Below are 26,182 nucleotides of genomic sequence, written 5' to 3'. Positions count from 1 at the left end.
CCTGTGCCAATGCCTCACCACCCTCACAGGGAAGAACTTCTGCCTAAGACCTCATCTCAATCTCCTCTCTGGCAGGTTAAACCCATTCCCCCTTCTCCTGTCCCTACAGACCCTTGTAACAAGTTCATCTCCACATTTGTTGTAGACCCCCTTTAGGTACTGGAAGCTGCCCTAAGATCTCCCCAGAGCTGAACAAGCCCAGCTCTCTCAGCCTGTCTCCATCTGAAATATAAATTTTCTGAAAGCAGAATGCTTTGAGTAGGACTATTAAAAGTGAACTACCATTAGGACAATAAAATATTATTTAGTTATAAAAATACCTGCACTGTTAATCTGTAATAAGAGGAAGAAAGCACAGTAGAGTGCAATTTGATATCTATCAAACAGATGTAAACTCATACCAGCTTTGAAATGAAGTGACACCACTTTTAACAGCTATCAGATATATCAGCCCTGCTGCATCCATGATATCTGTAGATATGCTACATAAATGTGACTCTACAATTTGCCACATCTGCATATGTAAAATATTTAGCACAAATGATGCATTTTTATCTTATTAAAATACTTTTCATACACAAGGATGCAAACAATAACTGGAGGTATTTAACTACAGAGGAGGAAAATAGGCTCTCCACAGTTTGTGGCATAACAGCAAGGAAAGTTTCAGTCAGACTGCCTTTAGATGAATGTTTCATTCAGTCATTCTTTTCCAGGTTCAATTCACAAAGCTCATTTCTTTGTTTCATTGCAGTCTTTGTTTGTCATTTTCTATTTTAGGTGCCCATACTGAGATCATCTCATTACAGTATTTTTTATGGCAATGCGTTCTGCACGTTAGCATTTGTTTCTTCTGATTTTCCCAGCTATGCCTGTTACCGAGTCGTTTGCTTGGTCCAGATAATCCCAGTCATTGCACTCTCCATAGTTTTCAACATGGGCATGTGTTTTTGTTTCATTTAACTGTAAGACAGGCCATGGTGCTAGGCCATATGTCATCATGAGAAGGGCATGCTAGTTATAAACCTTTATCTATTGGCAAAGCAGGAGATTGCTTTTTTTATTTCTTATCTTCACAGGTTCATTGTGGTTTACTCTGGTTTGGATTTCAACCCTCTTTTCCCAGTTATCTTTCCTACTCAGTGTATAATGAATATACACAGTTGTTCATAACTTTTTATTTAATATATATGTTCAATCATGCTGTTTTCCACCTAACTTTATGCCTAAACAATGTATAGACTATTCTTGGATTTTTCTTTATTATTTTCTTATTTCACTGTTATATGTTTTCTGTTAGAGATATATCTCCATCTAATAGTAATAGGACAACGCACTCCTTATTCAACACACATCTAAGCACTTTGGAATGTACAATGTGAAAGGTCCATGGTAGCCTTCTTGCTTGCTCCTCTCTGACAAATGGGTTTTGGGAAGAAAGGAAGCTGCACTATCAGAACAGAAAGTAGAGATGCAAAAGAGTACCTTAAAGACTAAACTTTCCAGTAAATCCAAACCTGTTCACTCCTCCTGTTAGTGACTTTTTTAAGAAGTACAACATAAATAGGGTACAGAAGTAATTTTGTTCTCTCTTCACTATCTAACCTGTTTTATACATCTGAGCTCTGCTATGATCTTAACTTCACTTGAAAAGGGAGTGGCTCTGCAAATCTTTTCACTTCAGCATTAATCTTTAATTTTACTTGTACCTCTAAGGAACAAGATCACTTGCAGAAATTAAATTAAGAAATTTGAAAATTCTAAATTTTCATCTTTATCTGGATCAAAACTTTATCGGGATTGTATGTATAAGCTCTAACTGCATTCTTGTCCTCCACTTGCACTATTTGGTATACCAAGCTGCAGAGCACAATTTTAGCAGGGCTTTACAGATCTGAAGTTTAAGACGACTGCCTTTCAAAATCCCAGAGCTTTCTTACTTATAATCTCATTAATACTGCTCTAATGAAAACCAATCAGACCTCTTTCTCCATTTAATGAACTTTTCTTCATATACAACCTCAACATCTGCAATCCAGATGTGGGTCTCAAGTATGTGTAACAGATGTCCCTTTCCTAAGTGTTTTATTTTACTGAGGTCAACCATACGAAAATGTCTTATAGATTTGTCTCCTTTACCTTTACATAAGGAGTAACCTACCTACCTTCTTTCCACACGCTAGGTAGAAGTTTATCCATGCTGTTCAGCAAGAACTTTGCTACACTTTCAAAGCTAAAAAAGAATGCCAATAAGCAATTAGCTCAATGAGTAATGATTTTAATACCTGTAATAAAGACACTGAATTGAATTTATAACTACCCAGTAAAACTAATTATTTAGCAGGCTGTTTAAAAGAATGTCTAGCCAATAACTGTCACATCACAAAATTAATTGAAGAAAAAACACTATCAGGAAAAAACGTTAAGTATTGGTTTTACAAACTCAGGCAGAAACCACAATTAAACAAACAGCTCCTGTGGGTTAATTGTGACTCTGGCTACTGGAAAATTAAATATCTCTGTGACATAGCTTTGAGAAACTATCAGATCTGCCTTTTTTTTTTACTTTGGGGAACAAAGATCCTGTCTATCTTCATGCAGAAGCTTCAGCTTCCTTCTTGAAGCAGCTTTAGATTAACTTAAGGACTTCTTTGTTTCTTTGTTTTGAAAGAAGGAAGGTGAATTAATTTGACATTACCTTCAAAATCTTACAGCTTCCCTTAGATTTGATATCCGCAGGCAGAGAGCTATGACCAGAGGCACATATGTGGTATGCTAGCTTCCACATTGGTGAAAACACCTCTGGTTAGAGTCTCATAGACTGCTGGCAAGGAAATACTTGACTAAACTGAAACTTCTTTCTTAATGTTGATGACAAAATTTCAAAGAGCTGGAGGCTGGCTTTTAATCCTTTTACTTCGTGTTTGAAACTAAACAGTTCTTAGATAGCTCTGGAAAAGAGGGCTTCCCAAAAGCAACCACAACAACAAAGCAAATTACATCACTAATGGTTGGGAAAAGACCAGGGAAGAAAGTTTAAACTATGTAGCTTTAAGAATAATAGATGAGCAAAGGGATGGACATAAGAATCTTCAACTTCACAGAAGTTTTGCAAAGAGAGAATCTCTGTGTCCTGGAAAACAGGACATACAGTAATGGGATTAAACTGATGCAAAAAAAGATTTCAAATCTTCATCAGAGAAACCAAATGCTTTGCCAGAAATGAGACAATTTATGGCTTTGAGGAAAGAAGATACACAAAATGATTTTTCTATGAACTCCTTTTCAGCCTAATGCTTCAATTAAAGGGATTCTAACATCACGTAAGATGAAGAAAGAAAAAGGCAAGGAGGTGGTGATGTTACCAGAAGCCTAAGCCTCTGTCTGAAACATAAGCTTGTGAAAATTATTTTTTAATATTGTTTCATTCTATGACCAAAAGCAAAAGGATAACATAGGATATTCCAAACCAGAAAACATCATTCCACTTGAACAAGAGAACATGGCTTCTGCAACTGATTGTTGTTGTAACTCCACTACGTGTTGTGAAATAAACTTACAGAAACCTAACTGAATGCTAAAGAAAGTGAGGTATTAGAAAGATGTGAATGTTCTCGTTAAATAAGAAGTCTCCTGGTTCAGTGCATTGTGTGCACTCCTGCAGTATAAATGCGACAGTACTGTTAGTCACAGAACAGTGTACCCTGCTGGCAGAAAACTGAAGTTAACAGCTGATGTGCTTTTTGACAGAATCACTTTACACACCCTTAAATCTACAGACTGGAGAAAAATGCAGGTTTGCAAACAAATTAGATCTGCAATAAAATTACCTGTAGTTATTTTTAATCCATAATTTTTTCTGCTGTGGAATATTACCATTTCTGATGCAGTCCAAGCTTGAAAATTTCCATAAATAGAAAACATACCTGACAAGATGACAGATTAGCTGGTGTTAGGGAGCCACTATGCACAGTGGGTGGTGCAGTCTTATTATACTTTGAATGTCCTACAGGTACCTGCAGAATCCAGGTCACTGGACTACCTTTTGTCCATGAAACAAATGAAACTGTAAGAGACACTTTCCCCCTCAAAGTCTTTCCTTTCTTTGCAGAAAGAGAAGGAAAGAAGTTTCCTCAAAGTTTCTGCTCCTAGCAATCTAGGAAACACAGCTGGATTTGATTCACAGCTGCTAATTAACTTCCTTATGCCATAGGCAGTAACCAAAAAGATATCTCATTGTCAGTGTCTTTTTATAGGGAAAATGAGAGGCAGGTGTTGAGGAAGAAGGAAATGGCTTTTCTCACATTCACCTGTTGTCCCCATCCCTCTCATCTCCTCCACAGACAACACAAGCAGGAATTCTGACTCTCCAGCATGTTTGGAGGGGACCAGCTCTCTGTTGTGGCTTTGTGAAACCATTGAACCCCCTCAAGCTGCCATCTCTTTTCCTTCCCTTTCTGTAACAGGAATGTGCATTTACACTGCCACATTTCTAGTGTCATTTATGTGTTGTTTTGATATTTGGAGACCTCACAGCAGCCTTCCAGCATCTGAAGGGGGGCTGTAGGGATGCTGGGGAGGGACTATTCATTAGGGACTGTAGTGACAGGACAAGGGGTAACGGATTAAAACTTTAACAGGGGAAGTTTAGATTGGATATAAGAAAAAAGTTTTTTACTGTAAGGGTGGTGAGGCTGGGCAAAGCTGCCCAGAGAAGCAGTAAATGCTCCATCCCTGGTGGTGTTCAAGGCCAGGCTGGACAGAGCCTTGGGTGACACAGTCTAGTGTGAGGCATCCCTGCCCATGGCAGGGCAGTTGGAACTAGAAATCTTAAGGTCCTTTCCAACCCTAACTATTGTATGATTCCATGATTCTAAATATAATGATGTATAAATAGAACACCTAGAAAATCAGTATTGTTGAATAATAAAAGCAAATATAAGATATAAATGAGGAAAAATGATCACCTTACTTCTAAATAGAAATACCCATTGTCTAGTGTAATAAATAAACCACTTTTCACAGGAGACTCACATTAAAGGATCAGATGACTTTATCATTACTGCAAGCTTGCGAAGACCAAGGCACTGCCTCCTTGGGTGTGAGTACATCTGGGTATCTCAGCTGAGGATGTGCCATCATTAGTACATCTCATTTCAGTTTTGGTTTTAGTCTCCTAATGGTACTGATAGGAAATAATATTAAAGCTACAAACATAGCTGGTCTCACTGTGGTTCAGATTTTGTGATACATTCATGGTATGATATTCCCACAATTGCTGTTCATACACCATTGTTTTCTGCAAGAAGCTTGTAGAGTTTCTGAAAGCTTTTGTATATTCTGACTTACCTAATCTTATGAAAGATATCTTTATGAAATATATGATATGAGAAAAGCTACTAGTTCTTAACTATTTTGTTCATATATCAAAAAGTGCCAAAGGAGTGCACTATGATATGTATTGTCAAAGACACCATGGAATTTTATCTTCTCATTTCCCATTTTCTCTAAGGTGTAGATTCTTATCACAACAATATCAAAGTGTCTTCTATGCCAATCCATTGAAATAAACATATTCCCACTGAAAGTCATGAATGAAATTCAGAAATTGGGAAAGTGCAAAATCTTACCAATTTTGCTACCTCTAACTTTACAGACTGGGAGTCTCCTCTTTGCTTGCAAGAAATGTTGTTCATCTAAAGACAGTGGAAGTCATACCTTTAAAATACTGAGTATATAATTCTTTGAAAATTTACCTCTTGCAGTTCAATCAAGTGCCTTCTAAAACTTTGCTCCCTGGAAGTGTTTTTCAGTGTCAACCATATACTTACAAATAGAAGCTTAAAAATAGTAATAATCATTATTAACTACTTCACTTCAATCTTCAAGCTATTAAAAAGCACATTATATTTTCCTGTTCATCGAAGGTGAACAAAGCTGAAAACAAAAAATATCAAAGCAACAATACTTATTAAGTAGAAACTCTGGTTTGTGTTATCTTAACCTGCTTCCCAATTCACTCTAAGGTATTCAAAGAATATAGCCTTTGAAGTGGCCTATACTCTGGTTTTCTTCTGCAAAGTACAGCATGTGTCAGGTTCGGACAAAATACAAAAAATGACTGTATATTTTATTAAAAGTGTATTTTTTCCTCTCTCTCTCTTTTTAACAAAAGTCTAATTAAGTAGTTGTTCCCTTAGGTACAAAGTACACAGTTCATAATTCATTTGATATAAAATGTCAGTTTAGATTTTTGCACTTGTTTGATAAATGAGAAAAAACATGTACATTTCAATTTCCTTCTACGAGGCTTTACTAGCAGAAGCCCCCCTCCCATTCTGCTGCTCAAAGACCTTTATGTTAAATTAAACATCAAGATTCAGAAACTGTAGGGAATGATATTTCCAAGGCATACAGTACAAATACATGAGGCTGGTAAAAAAAGGTAATGATTTTTCCTACCAGTAAAGTGATGTCTCCCAAAGAGCGTCTTTGATCCTTGAATTAGTTCTCAGTTATAATTTAATATACAAAAACTGTCAGCAGCTTTCCTTACATTTAGACAAAGTGATATAGGCAGCTCCACAAAGAGCAAAATACAACATTCAAGGGCTTGCTCCCCTCCCAACATGTGCTTGTGACTCTGAAGTCCATCAATATTAATGGGGAAAATCTGTGTGCATCAAAGGAGTTGGCAGAGAATTCATTTAATTGTATCTGTCATCATTAACGGTATGAAGTGCTTTTTCCTGTATAACCAAATCCTGCCATTCATCAAAATTCTCAGGGGGGTAATCTGCACAATGGCAAAGAGCAGAATCAAAAATTTAGTTCTGGAAATAAAACTATTGTAATTAGGAAAATAGCAACAAAACACTGTATGCTGTTCTCTTAATGTAACACATGAGGCAGAGGCTGGCAAATCTGAACTATCACATTTACAGAGTAAACAAGAATTCTTATCACTTCTCACAACTGCCAACTACAATGCTATGGCTGTCACTTCATGTTACAGTCTAGTTCAACAACTGCAGTATCAATAAATTAAGTTGTATTAGAAAATAGCAATAGGATCACGTTCTGATGCTCATGCTGAGTATCAGCACTGATCCACAAATGTCCAGAACTCAGTACCTGCTTCTCTTGCTCCCATTGCTGCTGACATATACATTGCTTCACCCCAGCCTGAAAAGTGCCTTTAGCCCTGGGTTACCATAGCACCTCCTCTGTCTTCTCCCCCAGTAAGACTGTTTTTCCCCCTCCCTTGTAGTAGTTTCAACAGGAAAGATGGGCAGTAGTCTGCCTTCCTTGCTTATGAACCCAGAAATTAGCACACTGCCTGGCAAGTGGGAGATGAGAATGTTTGTTAGAATGAATAATACAGATCTCTCTCTTTTGGCCAGTGCTCTGAGACGAGCTGTGACAGAATAGGAAAGGTGACACCTCTGTTCCACCTAACTGTGGCAAAAATCCCTAACTTTTTATGGATTGGTCCCCCACTAAAAGTAGCATTTCAATTGACAGAAATATGATCCAGGTGTTATCCACTGAAGCAAAATTTTTAATATTTAAGGTGAATAAAAAGCAATTCAGACAAGCCTATTCACACATGGAAATAATTGTGTGAAATACACAGCTGAGTTATCTGATAAAAGGGGAAAAGGGTCACAACCTTTTATACTCGACCCATTGACATAGGATGTTCTAGATACTCTTAACAAACCATTTATATGAATTAACTCTTGGCTTCATTTCCTTGGATAATGCTGAAGAACACACAAATGCACTGCAAATGGTGGAAGTGTGTCAATATACAACAATGAATAACCTGTTCTCAAGTATTTTTACTGAAAAGACCTTGGCTACTGTCTTCTTGTTCAAAATTGGGCATCCTAATTGATTAAAAGTCTTAATAACAACATTACGCTTCATTCAAACCTAAGCCAGGCTGTCTGTGTTTTGCCTTATATGCCACAAGACATGTCAAAACATTTACTCCAGTCTGCACATACAATTCACCCGATGTTGAGGTGAAAGAAATACTTTGGCAACATTATTCTCTACAATACAGATTTTCTTCAATCTTTCGACAAAAGATAAAGAAAAAGGAAAAACCTCCTCTCCTTTATTCATTTCTAAAACATAGACTGAAAGGGCTAAATCTTCATCACAGAAAATTTACAGCTGATTAATTCAGATTACAACCATCAGGAGCTTCCTGTTGAATTTTTAGGACACCACTATCAATTTCTTACGCATAACCCTCTCAGACAAGCTTCTTAGGATGTAAGAGCACTCACAATTTTGGTAAAAGTTAAAACAGAGAATACAGAAGTAGCTTTTCTTTATAGAATGCCATCTGTTTACTCATTGAACTTCATTTCTTTCTTCATATTCTGTTAGAGCTGTTTACATAATATAAAATCAGCCAACCTAAATTCACGTATTTACTATGTACACAATGGTTGCATTTAACTATGGTCACACTCTTCATGGAGAGGCAATCCCCAGGTCTAAGCTGAGGGACAAGAAGGAAGGCTGACAGACTTTCTGACATGTATATTACACTTCTCAGCATGAGGATGAATATAAAAATCTTTTTTTACCTTCCCTTGATAACACAATGCCTGTCTTTCTGTCTATATGTAAAATGGGAATAACAATCCATAGTCATTTTAGAAGCCTACTGGAAGGCTGAATTAGTAAAGACTTGTAAAAATCATAGAGTAAGTATATCAGTATAAAAAGTAGTAAGAATTAACATAATTCAATACTAGATGTATCCCACCATAACATGGAATACATGAATTCCCTTTCTCTTTTATTTTACTAACCTGGAATCAATTGAAGAATAAGTATTTCTTTGTCAGAAGAATGAATAAGACCTACATACAAGTCCACAGGAAAAAAAAAAGACAAAAAAACCCAGAATGCATGCATGAACATTTATACACTAATATATCAATCACATACATATTTTTATGTGTGCATCTGCACACTTTCTTTTCAGAAAGAAAAACACAGTGAAGAAAGCCTGTCAAATGTCAGGAATCACTGAGGGCTGTAGACACGTACAGTCATCTTTGTTGTAAGAAAGAGGGTAGCGTATGACAACTGTGCATCATATGGATACCAGAGGAGAAATGGTGACTCTGATGACTGATTCTCACTCAACTTCCCTTTTCTCCCCCTTTTGGTCTTTATAGGGAAGCATATCTCTCCTTAGGTACTCAGTCAACTAGCCCAAAGACAACCTGAGAGATGATGCATAATAAGGAGCACTATACTAGGAAAAAATCAAACATAAAATGCCACCAGAACAAATAATTAACTATATGGAGGAAAAATGCTTTTATGATAAGAAGGCTGACTTCCATAGTCTAGCTGCTTCAAGTGCAGAAAACTAAAGACCAAAACAAAACCAACAACCAAAAAACAACCACCAAACCACAGACATTTGCCTTGATGACAGTTAATGAAAATGCCATTTTATTCTGGAAACTACAGGGGCAGGAGTTGTCAAAAATAAATATAATAAATTGAGCTTTTTACAAAAGCACTGCAAATCATCACAGCAAAGTAACAAAAATTATTCCAATTCTTGCATATATCTGGAAAATAGTTATAAAGAAAAGAATCATGGTGTGATTTTTCAAAAGTCTTCTGCATGTTTTCACTAAGAATTTCAATGTCATTTTACTGTAGAATTCCTTCAACAGAACCACCTAATTTGTCACATGAAGAATGTTGAACTTAATTGGAGTACTGAACTGGTTTAGATTTACAAAGAATTAAAAAAAATCCCAACCATGAATAAGATTAAGATTATATAAAAATTTCATACTTCATCTAAATTGTGTCCTTTTATATGTACAACTGAAACTGCTCTGAAATAGATTTATATGATGGTAGGTTATCATTTTAAATAATTATCTGTTGCTAAATTCCACAACAGCCCATTTTCCCCACTGCTAAATAGTCTTCTGTTTTTTAGAAGTACAATCAAGCTGTAGTTTCCAGCATGAATTCTCTACCACAGATTTCTTCCAAGAGATTTTGAGTACAGCATGGACGTCATGATAAGCCTAAGATTTTGGAAAGACCTGAAGTGAGACCTCCACATTGAGGTTAATTGATAGCTTAGAGATGATCATTTGACTATTTCAAGCTGTTCCACAGTTCTTCCTTTCTCACCTGGCACTCTCCAAGCAAGAGAAAAAGACAATCAATGTTCTTCAAGGCAACTAAAACTGCAGTTTTGATCTTCTTGCTCTGTTTCATGCAGCTCCAGAAGACAGATAACCTAAGAGCTGCTACAAGTGATGTATGTTGGGGGCATGTAAACAGCATAGCCCTAGCTATAGGAGATCTGCCTAGCCCCAAAAAGACAGGGTGCAGGGACAAAGGGAAGGAAGCAATCATAGTTGAAGTGTCATTGTCTTCTGGAATTCCCGAGTTTTATGAGTAGGAACTTATACTAAGGCCCAATTTAAAGCAACCTTGAGGCAGTACTTTATGATATGTGGAGTTAGGCTGAGCCCCAACTCACTGCAATTCAGGAAAGTGGGCACTTTTGTGTCTCCAGTTGCTGGAGTCTGAAGGCACAACCTTTCAGGAATGAGACTTACTTCTCACTTCTTTTGCCACCCAAAACCAAGAATAGACTCAGGATGAGCTTAAAGATGTGCTGAACAGATTGGGAGAGGGGAATAGAAGAAGAAAGTAGAACTAATGAAAATGACAATCAGTTCAATATTGCAGAGGTTAGAGAAGAATTATTGCTTCATTAGAACAACTCTCAGTTTTCCACACAAACAGTTTTGAAGTCCTCCTCTTATATCCCCATGAAATCATCTTTCTGGACAAAAAGAACTGGAATGGACAATTTACACAGCTTGCTGCTGACACTCTTTAATTAGCTAGGCCATTAATGAGAGATGTAGGAGAGGTGTTCCTCTCCCTGCTCTATCCTGCTGTCTCTCCTTAAACTACCTGTAGAAAAGATATGGTCACAATTTTTCATTAAGAACTTTTTGTTAACACTCCTCACCTCACTCCTGACAACTTCTTCACAATTTTGCTTAAAATTTCCTGTTCTTCATCAAAATCAGAGATCATATTAATCTGAAGTTATAGAGGTATCATGCAAACTGTTGAGAATTCAGAATTGTTTTAAATATCTTTTTACAATGAATATAACATTGATGTGAGAAGCTTTTTTTTATTTTTCTTCCAAGATTCATTTATTTTTCCATTTTTAAATCCTTTTTTTACTAACCTAACTTTACAAGAAGTGACATAAGAGAATGGAAAAGAAAAATGGAAAAGAAACAGAAGATACAGAACATAAAGAATCTTGCTGAGTTTTAGTCTAAGCCTACAGGAAAAAGAAAGAAAGGAAGAAGGCAAGAGTAAATAAAAAAAATGTCTCAGAAACACCTAAGATTTGAAGTAAATTCTCTCAAAACAAGTTTTACAGTGTGACTCTTAGTGTGATACTGAGCATCATGAAAAACCAAACCTGTCTCACAGGGAAAAACTCCAGCATATTCCGGTTTGACTTTTCTTCCTAAATAATTCTGGCCTAACAGCGTCCTTTTGTGTTTACTGAATATTTATTCATCTAAGGAGGCCTGTTTGCTTCGGTGATCAACTTTCATGACCACTTTCAGATGTGAATGTAAGTTTTATGATGTGATTGTTTGCATAATTCCAGTGATGATTCTACGATCAGGTTCAATATCCAGTCCCAAAGGCATTGCTGCCTAAACTAACAGTGGCTAAAATCCTCTGGTTGCAGGACTGTAGATGTTGTACAAACATCGACAGCCACAAGTAAGTAGGCTCACTTTTTGCTGCTGGAAACTAACCCAGGCCTCTAGGCAGAGCCATGCAGCATCCCATACAGAAACAAGGGACCAGCAAAGGAAAGGTTCTTAAGAATCCAAGGCAAAATCTGACATTTTTACTAGACACTCCTATGTTGTGCAAATCACAGAGCATAGAAACAAACATACTCCATAAATTATGACAGAGATTAAAGAGACCCTTCATTGCTTAGGCAAATACTGTCTTCCAGAGTCTCTTCCCTTTTGTGTTTTACAAAGGAAATATATATCAGTTCTTGGAGATTTTTCTCTAGATAAGTCAGCACCAGGTAAATGGTTTGCAATCCTCAACAGAAGCAACCACACAAAGACAACTCTGCAATGGGATACAGATTTATCATCCACAGCGAGCCTCATATTTCTTGTCATTACTTGGGAATCTAGTCCTTCTACGTGCTTTGGAGGTAGTGATTGAGCCTCCATATTCCTGCTTCCCATCTGAAATGCAGCTCGTGTCTCTCTGATACCTCTTTTACATCTACTTTTTCCAACATAATCTATCTTCTTTCTTTCCGCTCACACTTCTCATTCCCTTACATATTAGGGCTCTTGTGACGGAAGGAAGCGAACAAATGGACTTAACTGGAGTATAAGCTATTAACTCTAGTGACTGCAACTTTGTTTGCTGTTAGCTTACCATCTCTTATTACAAAGAAATCCTAAATTAACAGGGTCTTCTACGTGCCACTACACCAGAAATAGCACTCACTAATAAGGAAAATATATAACCAAGAATTCAGTACAGAAGATTTTCTCCCAGATTTCTGCAGATTTACATCCCCTGTATAATTTCAATTCATTTACCTAATTCAATTATTCACCTATTTACCTATTCAATTTATTCTCCAGATTTTTTACTGGCTGGCAACCTCAAATTAATGTGAAGCACCAGCTAGTATGTTATTTTTTACAACTTCTCCCAAAGCAGTTTAGGACAAGATAAATAGAACAAATTTATTATTTTTGGAAAAAATATAAAACTAAAAAATATTAACTTCTTTCTATGCGGTATGAAATCTGTCACTAATCATTTTAAACTATGCCCTTTTATGCTTCTTCCATCTCTTTTAGCTTTCTATGCAGTTCTTTGATGTAACAGACAGTTTCAGAGATTTCAGTTCATCTGGAAAAAAAGGTTTAAGTCTTCAGGCAAAAAGCAGTGTATTTAAAATTTATATACTCCATAATGCCTTTGTTCTGAACTTGAACATCCTGAAAAAACCTCTATGCTTTCTTTTGCCTTTTGACTCTGAAGATAATTTGTTCTCATGGTTTCAGGTTCTTATTATGAAACAGTGACTTTAACTGGTGGTTCCAGCATTTAAGTACATGCACAGTCATGGCTGACCCTTTCTGATCAATTGCCAATCCATACAGGTTTGACTGATAAAAGAGCCAATTAGATTTAAGCAAATTAAGGGACATCACCAATGTCAACCACTTATTACACTAAATGCTGAATTCCATGCATACAAAACACTAATGCACCATGTCCTATTAAGAGTTGAAATCCTAACCCCATTAGTAACTCCAGACCACTACAGGGTAAGGGTGAAAAGAAAGTTTCATATTTATGGATTAACATCAGGATTCAGTTTTTATTTTTTTTCATCTTTCCAAGAACACTTGAACCTGCACTGCAATTTTATTCAAGAGCTAAGATAAAATAAATTCCTTATTTCTGAGATTTTTTTTTTAAGCATTGACTTTAAGTGTGGCAAATCAGCTTGATGAGAAATGAAGGTGTATTCAATCAGATAACATCAAAGATTCAGTGTGCTTTCTATCATGTGCAATGCCTTTGAAGTAAAAACAAAATGAAACTAAAGAAATGCATGTTGAAAGAAAATTTGGATCATAATTGTGACCTGCAATAACTTCAGAATGCAATACTCTTTTGTTCTCTATCACTCACTCTCTTACATAGTCTTCCAACTAGCTTCATGAAGGACACCCCACAGAAAATAAAATTCCTTCTGGTTTTACTAGCATCTAGATTTTGTTTAACAATTTACAAAGTGTTTGTAAGTGAAGGCACTGAACACAGCCCAGTGCAAAATTACCATTACACTTATAATTTAGCATGCAATGGGATTGTACGGAATCCAAAAAGTCATCATCATAAACATCATAGTAAAGTACACATACATTTGCCTAGATATACACATGTGTGTCTGCATGTGTGCACACATATAGTGAGAGTACTCTCATATGCACTGCTTCATTTATTATTCATTTCACCACAGATCACAGTCCACTGGATAGTAGTATGGAAGATTTTGTTAATAACTCTCACTGCTAATTTAACTCTACTTAAACACACATATCCTACTGAATGCCACATGTTTTTCAGCATGATTTTATGTGTAAATCAGGGTAATATGTTTTCAGATCATTAACTAAAAGGAAGCATGAGCTAAAACCTATTTAATCAATGAGGTATTGCTTTTAAACTACCACAAGGTCATAAAAAAGATAATTTCAAAGCTATAAGTTTTCTAATTGTAATCAACAACAATCTAATGATGAAAGAAAGGGTATCTTAACAGCTGTCATAAACTTGTACACATCCTTGCCCATCTATAAAGATCCCTTACCTACTCCTTTGGTAATATTTTCACTACCAAATTTTGCTGTTTCTACATGCAAAACTGAAGTGTGACACTGGGATTAGAAATCTCAGTGTCTAACTTCTCTGTGTTAAGAAAGCAATCAAACAGTTTTATTGTTATATGACAGTGTATATTTGTTAATATTAGGTGTAATTTGGCAATCAGATTAGAAAAGTATAAAATCTTCTGGGAATTTACCTTTTCTGTATTCCTCAGTAATGCGTCATACAGACTCTGCATTTTATTTGTTCACTTCTCAGAAGCTGTTCTATTGGTTTGGCCCCAAAGCCAATCCATCTACCTAAAAGCAAACTGTTTCAAGTGTAGTTTTAAGATGTAAAGTTTATGGGATTTTGTTTGTTTGTTTGTTTCCCTTTGCCTTTTTTTCTTTATTTTACTTTCAAATGTTCTATCAATCTACATTATTCCTGATGATCAGCTACAGCTACACCTCTCAAGATCAAGTTGAGCTCTCACATTAGAATTCAAAATTGCCTTAAATTCATTATTGCCACTGGCATTTATTCAACAAAAATTAATTCACTAGGATGTTCATGAGAAGAGAATGCAACAGGAACACATATACATCAGCTATAAATTTAAGCTTTCATAAAAAAGTTACAAATAAAAATAAATTGTGCACAGTGTTTAGGGAGTACTTGCTCAAGTCTTTTTTATTTGAAATTTTAATGAAGATAACATCCAGAATGGCTTGGATCCTCATTCACTGTAAATCAGCACATTGCAATTGACTTACAGCTACACCAGCTAGTGGATTCTGGCTTGATATTTTACCAATGGCTTTTATTACTAAATAAATGATCTAAGTCTATCCAGTAAGAGATCTTTGTCAGCACTTGCAACTTTAGCTCTAAAACAGATTACAACATGCAGGTGACCTCTTTTATATTCTTAGACTAAATTAGCCATGAATACAGCACCATTCACAGCAAACGGAATGAAGTATATAGTGCACTTCTAACCTATATTACATGTTAACGATACAACTACCTGTTTTCATTCTCTAGCTCTTAAACTAAGAATGTGACAAACTAGAAGCTGAAAAGAACAATTTTGTTAGTAAGAACTACTAATACTATTCTTCTGAAATTCCATTCTTCACTCGCAATAATACATAATGTTTTGTTCAGCAGATTATTTGGTAATTGTTACATGAAGAGAAAAAGCACTTTTTCATACTTACCTCCTGGAGGCATGACTACTGTTATAGCATCACTTATCAAGCTGCCCTGGCTGTTGGAAGCATTCACTTGTACTGTGTAGTTAGAAAATGGAATCAGTCCTTTAATGGGCACCCATACATGGGATTCGTTGCTGCTGAATAACATCCGAGTACCATTTACAATAGAATAATTAGCATTAGCTGTTAGGGAAAAAGAAGGGGTACAGGGAGAACAAATATTAGACCTTGCAACTGCTATAATTCATTGTCTTTATGAACTAAGTCTTATTTGTACTTAAATTAAAAGTTGCCATTGATACCTTAAATGCCAAAATAAAAAGTCCTATTTGGAAGAAAACATATTATTCACCAATTTCTCCTTCTTTTGCCAACAGTTTGTGGTACTTGTAAAACTTCTTAGAAACTAAATTAATCAATAATAAAATTGCAAAGCTGACTGCTATATACTGCAAACAGAAGCCAGATTTCAGAAATTACTCATATTCTAGAACAGTTTGTGATAGCTGCAAATTAAAGCATTAAGGTTAATGCTTATGCCTATGAATGATTAGTAAAACTTGTTGAATTCACTAGAAAATTGCTTACCTTAGGAGTTACAAGCTAACTGCTTACATAAGAATTAGTCATCTGCAGTAAGACACACATACTTTCCAGCATGGCCTGCAGTCCTCTCAATGATAAAACAAGGATTTGAAGTATTCAGTTATCAGCTGACATTATCAGAGGACACCACAGCAACCTACATGTCCTTTACAACCCTTTGAAGATCTCAAACTCACGATAAGACAATATTTTACCCTACAAAAATAACCACAGCAAAAAACTTTCCAAAATACTGTATCAGTAAGACTAGAAAATAATAATAATAATAGTAAAATGTATGTCAAGTAACAACCTTTTTTGACTTGATGAAGATTTTACTCACATATCTGAGAATAAAGCTGCAAGATTACCCAATATTTTGAACATGTTAAGTGCTATATCAATGGCTAATATTATTACTACTATCCACCATGCCATGGAGAGCTCTCACATTGAAACTGATGAAAATTTTGCATTACAAACAACAACAGACTCACACAAGTCTGAGACCACTGCTATGAGGATAAGATTAAACAGAATATAACTATTAATAATATCTTAAATTAACTAAGGCATTGTCATGGGCAGAAGATTGAATATTCACATCTGAGTCCTCTACAAAATCTAAATAAGACTTAAAAAAACCACCTTAGAACATCTCTTTTAATTATTTTTTTAACCGGAACTCGTTGGACTTACTCATCCTTCTGTAAGCTTCAAATGAACTATTAAAACAGAAATACTTTTAAACCTGAAACAGTTTTTCAAATAGTCCATATTTCTACGAAGTGCACTAACGTGCATATGCAGTATATTTCAGTCATGTTTACATTACATTTCACCATGGGTGAGCGACCTGGACTTTCTTCTAACTTAAGGATTCCTATTAAAAAACTGTGATTCACTTATGGTACAGGTGCAAGCTATTCCATTATTGTGATGTTCACATTGATGCATAAAGGTGTTTTCAGTTATTCTGCTTGTAACATACGGAAAACTTTCGAGGTTTTGGGGAGGGGGATAGCTTTATAAATCTGCCTTGTAGTCTAGTTTCTCATTGCTCAAATTCTACTTGGATTACACCATGCCGTAGCACCAGACTACCTGAACAACAACAGTAGTGTGAATGTAGAATAAAACTTCACGAAAACTGATGGATTTATTCTGGCTTTCACTGAATTTTACATTAGCCTGAGAGACTCCATTTTATAAACAGCAATGGAGGCAAAGCTTCTTATCATGCAAGAGCCACCACCATGTTTTACACATTCCACATACAGACATAGCAATTCTGCAGAAGCAGAGTTATTTTGTCGAGGATTACTCTTATGTCCCCAACCAACAATATAAACATGCCTCTGCATTACCTGATCTTAGCTCTTAAATTGCATATCAAACCCTCCTTCTGCACATCTGTGAAACTGTCCCTATGTGAGATTTGTGAGTAGAAACAATCCAACAAAGCACATTTTCCCCGTTATCTATCACAGTTTTTCTGTGCACCTTAAGGCAGATCATGACACATTATTTGTGAAGCACACCCAACAACATGTGCACCCATTGTTTTGTTAATAACAATAAAGCCATTAGAAATGGCCAACTGACATAGATTCTGAAGGTCCTTAAGGACTCGGCTGGTTGTGAAAAGAGGTGCATTTCTTAAATGTTTCACCTATAATGTGAAGGAAAGTTTAAAAATCCGGTGTTGACAGATCAAGGCACATGAGATCAATACAAATCTCAAGCATAAAAGGAGGGTCCCTAACACCAATTTATGTGCTCAACTCATGAGAAAATTAAACTTTTTCTATCAATGGTACAGTCTTAACATGTTAATATTTACTCTCATCCACCTGAGCCCAGAATGAAAGCGTGTACTTCCTCTGCTGGTATTTTTATTTCACTATTAATCTTTCTTCCAGTGGCTAACTATATTGTCTTTTTTAAAAACATAGTTTTGAGTAACAGGAAAAGAATTTAAAGGATAACACTCTATTCCAAGTTGCCTGAATAACAACATTAATATACAGTAATTATACAATTAGTTGTAACATTACATTCTAGTTATAGCAGAGTGATTACTCGGCAATTATAAGAAGTATATAATTACCGAATAATTAGGAGAAGTATGTAATTACATAACCATTTTATTCAGGTCAAAAATGAACTTGCAAATTCACAATGAGATAGACAACATATCAGTTCAAAATGTTTCATTGCTTCTAATAAAAAGCTGAGGAGTACTCAGAAGTTTCCTAACCTTAATTTTACACAGACAAAAAGAATTTTATCCCGGTTCCCAGCCAGGTAACTTACTGCTACTGGCACGTATAATATTAGAGGAACTTTTTTAAAATGCAGGCCTTACTGGGGATGAGATGCAATATGAAGCTTTGCCACTTCTCACTGCTTTAACTTTGCCTTCAGTGGGGCTGGAAAACGCAGACACATAGGTTCAGCCTGACAGCAAGTGACACAGCAATAACCCTGTTGTATCACTCTGCCATTCCTTGCCTAGACTGCTTCAGTGTGGACTCTGTGAGAGAAGTCCATGAGACCGCTCTTCTTCCATTTTTCCTATGTGTTTTCCTCTCCATCCTACTCACAGGTCCCACTGTAACCTACCAGCAATTCTGCCACAGATCTAAACAGCAGCTGCCTCAGACACTCAGATGCATTATTTTGCTTCAGAAAAGTGGTTTCTACCAGCATACCTCCTTGTTCCTGCACATTTATCTCTTGTAACTCCTGCCATGAACAGTCACCAGCACTCCAACAAGAAAGATCCCCTCAAGACACAGCTAATGTGAACAATCTAACTAGGACCTAACCTAATAACCTCAGGAAGCAGAAATCAAAGTCCCAGAACTGGCTTACCACGTCCTTCAACACTTAGATGCTCCTGCACCGAAAGATGAGTTCAGATGGAAAGGTGTTCAGAGTCACTATCTCCTATAACCTCACAAAAAAGCCTAAAGCCTTTGCAAACATGAAAGGCTGCTCTATCCATCTTTCAGTATTTCTGCACCTTGATGGGCTTGTTGTTTTACTAGCCTTCAAACTCATGAGAATTCGTATTTCCCCTGGTGTTTCTGAGGGATCTCTGGCTAGGTCTGGTATTTGAGAAACACCAGTTTATTTCTAGTTTATACCAGATCAAAACATCTCAGTGTTTCAGGAAAACATCCAAATGAAGAAATTACAGCTAAAGGACATCCATATCAACACTTAAAAAACCAAGTATACTTGAAACAAAGTCAAATAATATAACATGTTCATGTAAAAAAGATATACCAATACAAGCTCCATCAAACACTGTTTAAAAGTGCTAAGCTTCACACAGCACACTAGCTGATGAATATTTGTGTTTGAAGGTTCACTATGGTTTTGGGTGGACCCTCTGAAAGGGGCTCCCAAGCATTCCTGTTACTACCCCTGAAAACAGATGAATAAAGCTCCTGTGGGTCAGTGGTGCATAAATTACTGCTGTCCTGGGCTCATCATCCTATGGGGTTCACTAGATTGAAATAACAGAAACGGATATCCCTTTTCCATTCTTCTTATAATCATTGTCACAAGAATTTTAATGCCTCATATATTCCCTAATTTTTTCATGTGTGCTATACTGCTCTGACCTTTTCAATATTCTGTAATTTGACTGGCTGGTGATTTCAAGTTCTCTCCTTTTTACAGCCTTATTAACTTGTGGGAAAGAGGTGAAATGGACAGCCAATCGGAATACATAATATTGAAAAGGTCACAGAAGTACAGTATAGTATCAGCAGACACAGAATCCTGTATATTAGTCATTAGTGTTCTGATATCTTATTCATGTGACAAAGGTTGTCAGGAGCGCGGGAAATGGTACAACATGGAACTATTCTGTTCAAACTGATGTCTGTGATGACAGAGCATATAATTATTGATTTCATCCATTTTGTTTGAGGGGTTTTATAGACAAATGATAGATAAGATTTTTTTTATAAAGTTTGTTTCACAAGCGATTTTACACACGTAAGAAAAAAGGCATAAACAATTAGATTTAAAAATCTTCAAGTTTTTTTTTCCATGGGTCAAACATTCTTTCTCTAGCTGCAGTAGTACCTAAATAGAGATTATCGCAGTATCTGGTTTCTGAATCTATGCCCATAATTCATGGATGCCAATAAGAATTTTCCATTCTCCAGGGACACTATCAGAAGGAGACTAGCTGAACACACAAAGCAGAACTGGGAGTCTCAAATCCATAATCAAATATCTAGATTGATTGTGTCACTTGCACTTGTATTGATTTCAATTGGATCAGCTGACCCAAGGGAATAATAAAAATGTGGAATAAAACTGATTTATGAGAACAAAATAAATCCTTTTGTGGGTGGTAATGAATTGGTACTATTTAACCCTTTCAATCACAAAGGGAGAACACTTTATTTTTTCAAAATGCTGAGTTAGCGGAAAGAAGTGATATAAAAAAATTCAATACTGTCAAAAGCCATTACACTTAGTTGTAATACTCTGTAAGGAATGAAGCTCTAAACTTGATCTAGGATTTTTATTTGACATAAGGCATTCTTTTGGCTTTTCCAGTCACCTTACATGAGGCATCATAAATGAACCACAGAATCAGACAGCTGAGTATTGTACTTGTAGAGCAGCTCCCTCTAGCCTATCTAGGTTAAAACCAGGTAGAGTACCACAAATGACCCTTATCAACTGCACACAATCATCTTTTATAGAGGATGACCAGTCATAGTATCTTGATTTTCCTGGTACAACACTAGAAAGTTACATAGTCAAAACCTATTTGATCCCCCCTAATACAGTTCAAATAAAAACTTCATTAAAGACTGTCAAATTCCAGTTTTCATTGTGCCTTCTCTACCTGAGAACACATGTGGGGTTTACATTAGTCTCTAGAGAAGCATATTTGTTCAAAACCAACACAGACAAGTATCCAAATGCAATTTCTTCATCTGTGCAAGCTCTATAGTCAGATTACATATATTTGCATGCCATGTATTTACATTGTTGATACTAATAATTTTATGTCCAAGGTCATAAATTGTTTTCTGCCTTTAGGATTTTCCTTAGATACCTAAGCACTGTCAATGTAGCCTCCTCAGCCTCCGTGTGGGTTAAAAACTCTGGAAGACATTCATTAACTAAAAGACTGTTTTCATAGGAGAACTGATTGGCAAATTCCTTTTTACTCAATACTGTTTACCTGTGCCATCTCCAGAAGATTGCTGCTATTCCCTAGACTATTCCAAGGGAGCAGGAATAGTCTCAGAGACTATCCTGCTACTGGCAGTCACTAGGAATTTCAGCCTGTAAAGAACTGATAATACGTTCCTCACAGAAATAGGGTTCAGCCTTACATTCTGCTTTGCAACATTAAAACCATCACACAGTACAATATAAAAACAGACCAGTGTATACGTAACAAAAACATAACTATGTGAACAGAGATACAGAAGATCAATTAAAACACTATCCACAGTTTGATGCTAGTCTTCACCAAAGAAATCGTTCAATGTAGAAAACGGAGACTGTCAACCAAGAGAAGCATATCTGGTACTGAAGGAGATCATGCTAGTAGATGGTATATTGTGAAGCTGTTCAAATAATAATTCGAAAGCGCATGCAAAACTAAGCTTTCTAGCCATGCAAATAAAACTTTAACTGGCATATTACTCAGTGCCAAAATACCTCTAAGCCCTTCTCTAAAACATGACTGTTTGGAAATGGATCACTCATCCTCTTTCCCCCCCCCACGTCCTTCAAACATCTTTAAGAATTATTGAGTTTTATTACTGAGGTTGGTAGCAAAAACTAAGGAGAGAGACACACTAAATGGGTGAGGAATGGGATGAAATATGAAAACCTGGAAAGATAAAAACTTGACTTTGAAAAGCAGCTAAAAGCTCACAGAAAACCACCCTACTTTGGGAGCAGGGAGGTGATCTCTCTGATGCAGGTGACCATGATGAATATGCCAGTGCTGTTGCTCACAGTGGGGATGACTCTCGCCGTGCTGTCTCTCTGCCACTATATACTTTCCATTGCGAAGTGTTCAAGCTCCCTGTTGTTCCCATTTATGATGCCATGTGTACTGTGTGGAGTATGTGAACACAGTGCAAGCATTGTTCATTGTTCACTAAACATCTGCATATGTATATTAACGGATAATACATATCAAGCATTTAAATCAGTATTATCAACTTTGTTGTGTACTAGGTTTTGGAAAGTAAAGATGTTGTGGTGAGAGGCAATTCTCACAGTGTCATAGTGGCTCCCATGAAGATTCTCTGTAACAACAGTATTGGGGTTTTCAGGTGCAATGCCAGATGAAAAATAATCCAAGAATAAGAGGTTGAGAATTATAACAGAAAATATTTCCAGAGAGGCCCTGGAAAACACTGCCTCAGCAGGTTCAGGGTCAGTAGTATTAGTAATATTAAGGCACTAATGTACCTTAGGTAGTGTACAACAAACTGAAATACATTAAATATTTCTTTATATATAACAAAGGTAACTGGTAAATGACCAACAGCATTGGTTATATCCAATATCCACGATTTCTCATATTCGAATTCCTTCTGAATGGTCTTTTTTTAAAACCAAGGCTCTCTACTCTCCTTAGGCCAGCTTCTTGAAGAAAGGATCATTTTTCTTATTAGTAATGCCAAATTTTGTGTGCCTATTGTATTAAAGAAAATAAACAAGGATTACTGCTAGGGACTTCAGGTTGCAGAATGCTTAAGACTACTGCACAATCCTAAACTACTGGAGTGAAGTTGGGATGACTTTACCTGTCCTTAATAGATAATGGTCTATCCCTGGCACAGGAACACATCCCATTATAAACATCTTTGGTAAGTGATTAAAGGCAGGAAGAAAACACAGTCCTGATATTTACCTACTATGGAAAAAGTGTTCATACTTCTTTGGTACCAGCTTCTTGAATGTTCAGCTGCATAAGAGAAAAGGCTTAAGAACTAACTCAACAACAGGAAAAAATTAGCTGTTCTTAAGAAATAGCTTGTCTTGAAAATAAATCATATGCTTTGATTTCATCTAGGGAATGACTATACTGCCATTTTTGAAAAAGAATTTTTCTTGTTAATATTAAAGCACATCTGAACTTGTATCCATTGTATGAAAATTGGCCTAACAAGTCTTTCAGAAATGTTTTAGTAATTTCTGAAACACATTTTGTTCTCAAAAATTGTTCTTTTTAAATTGACAGATCTAAATGTAAAACACCCTTCTTCTGCAGCTTCGAAAAAACATCCCACAGAATTTTCATTCTCCATTCTCTACTCTTCAACACAAAATGGGCTAGGAACATTAAGGGGCTTCAGTATTCTTCTCCCCACTTCTGCTGGCATATGCAGGTGGCATGTCTTCCCCCAGCAGACATTGCTTGCATGCACTAGCTTGAAGCTTAACATATTTGAATTCTGATTGAAGAGTGCACTGAAAGCACTGTGCTCAATCACAATTGTAAGATGAAACTTCTAATAGAAGCCAAATTAATAGATGATCTATGTTTTCATCTATTTACAGAGAGAGTAAATATTAAACTAAAAAGCTTAGATGAACAACATTCTAATGTATATATGCAAAAGACAACTTGTATAAAGATGTAGCAGCTGGGTTTTTTTCTTTTTACTAGAAAATGTTGCCTTCTGCTGTCAGCATTCTGCAGTTTGCCAAGAGAATGAGTAGGCTGCAAGGAAGGTTTCTGGTACAGCATCTCTAAATAAGCAGTTACCAGATGAATAGTTTTACCCTTTACAAAAATAACAGATGAACTACATTGCTGAAAAGTAAGAACAGTGGGATGATATGTCAACAACAGAAGCTACAAGTAAAAAAATACCAAACCAAAGTAAAAATAATGTACACTGCCTTCTACGTTCACGAGCAAAAAACAGTTCTGAGTACAAGCCTGCAACTTCGTGTTGTGAAACTCCCTAAGGGCATATAGTTAATTAAGGATTCTCTTTATGTCAAACTTGCATTCAAATGCACCACAACATCCAGGGGACTACAGATTTGGATTCGGGTTTTGTGCTAATGCAGTCATCTGACACAGGTAGGAAGATAAGAATTTCCTCCGTCTGCCCTGGAAAAGAGGCAATACCTGATTCTTCCTGTACAAGAACTTAATTTCAGATATCCAGATGCAATTAAAAATGACCCTGTACATAATCTAAAGCACCCTGAGGGAAAATGGGGCTGAATGAAGAAACTACTTGAAGGAAATAGGTCTGGTTCTGTCACCTTTCTATCCTCCTCAAGTCCTCTGAGAACTGGAAGAATATCAGACAATTACAAGAACTTTAACTCCGCTTTAAGAGAGAAAAGCTGTTTGCGGTCTGGTAATACAAGTTTTTCATGCCCTGGCCTAACCATTTGCAAAACAAATTCCTCTTTAAGGCTTCTTCCACAGAGAAACCAGGACTTAAATGACTTGAGGCAGAGCAACTTGCCTTTGCAGGAGAAACATGTTGCCTGAGCACTGCAGAACCGGGACAGAGCCCTCAGTTTCTAAAATCATATTTGATCCCTATATGCAGTTTGCTGGGAACAAATACTCTTTTGGAAAACATGTACATATGGATCGGAATGGTGAAACAGACTCAACAAAGCTCCTTCCTGTATTTTAACAAGTACTTTCAAAGGACTGCTGATAAGTAATGGAGCGCGGCTTAGCGAGCTTCTCTGTCAGTGCCTTCAGCCCTCTTGTGTGGAACCCATCTGGCCTCATAGACTTGTGTATGTCCAAGTGGAGCAGGAGGTCCCTAACCACTCCATCCTGGATTACAGGCACTTTAATCAGCTCCTTATCTCTGTCATCTAGCTCAGGGGACTGAGTACCCGAAGGATGCTGGTCTGACTACTCAAGCCTGAGGCAAAGGTGGCATTAAGTACCTCAGCCTTTTTCTCATCCTTGGTCACCAGGCTTCCCCTGGTATCCAGCAAAGGATGGATGTTCTTCTTCGCCCTTCCTTTTATTGCTCATATATTTGTAAAAGTATTTTTTATTATCTTTTATGGCAGAGGCCAGATTTAGTTCCAGCTGTGGCTTTGCCTTTCTAATATTCTCTCTACATAACAACATCCCTGTACTCCTCATGAGGCAACAGTCCCTTCTTCCACAGATGATAGATTCTCTTCTTTCCTGAGTTCCAGCACTATCTCCCTTTTCAGCCAGGCAGGTCTCTTCCCCGCCAATTTGGTTTTTGGCATGTAGTGAATGCCTGCTCCTGCGCCTTGAAGATTTTATTCTTGAAGCGTGTCCAGCCTTCCTGGACCCCTTTGTCCACCAGTACTGTTTCCCAAGGGAGTCCATCAATCAGTGTCCTAAGCAGACCAAAGTCAGTTCTCTGGAAGCCTAAGGTTTTGCTGACCTTTCTCCTGACTTCTCCAAAGATTGCAAATTCAACCATTTCATGATCACTTTGCCCAAGACAGCCTCCACATCACACCACAACACATCACCCACCAGTCTTTCTCTGTGAACAGCATATCTAACCAGGCATCTTCCCTAGTTGGCTCACTCACCAGCTGGGTTAGGAAGCTATCTTCCACACCTTCCAAGAATTTCCTGGACTGTTTCCTCTCTGCCATGTTGTACTTCCAGCAGACATCTGGTAGGTTGAAGTCTCTCATGCATTATGTAACATTTATATTGGATTCAAAAGTCAGGAATTTGAAGAATTCTGGACAATTTGAACACTCTCTCTTGCTTTTATGTATTACAATGTAGTCTTTACTAATGTATTGCTGTTTTTACTGTAAGATGATAAATATTCCCCACCCTCCAAAAAAACCCTAAAATACCAACTTTACATCTTTTGAAAATTATTTAAGATGATCAGGCCTCA

At 36.7% G+C, this 26,182-nt stretch overlaps 1 protein-coding gene across 1 annotated transcript in view; it reads right to left on the bottom strand.

The window, feature by feature from the left end:
- USH2A (usherin) overlaps nucleotides 1–26,182 on the bottom strand; it is a gene marked incomplete at both ends in the record, with an annotated part of 378,822 nt that overhangs the window by 139,512 nt on the left and 213,128 nt on the right. Inside the window, one exon of the mRNA XM_080614877.1 lies at nucleotides 15,705–15,884. Coding sequence (XP_080471003.1) covers nucleotides 15,705–15,884 — 180 coding nt within the window. The remainder of the gene's footprint in view (nucleotides 1–15,704; nucleotides 15,885–26,182) is intronic.

Source organism: Psittacula echo (genome assembly GCF_963264785.1).
Source record: "Psittacula echo genome assembly, chromosome: 4".
In the NCBI taxonomy this organism is placed as follows: Eukaryota; Metazoa; Chordata; class Aves; order Psittaciformes; family Psittacidae; genus Psittacula; species Psittacula echo.
The sequence above is the reverse complement of the archived record's forward strand: the minus strand, read 5'-3'. Positions and strand labels throughout refer to the sequence as shown.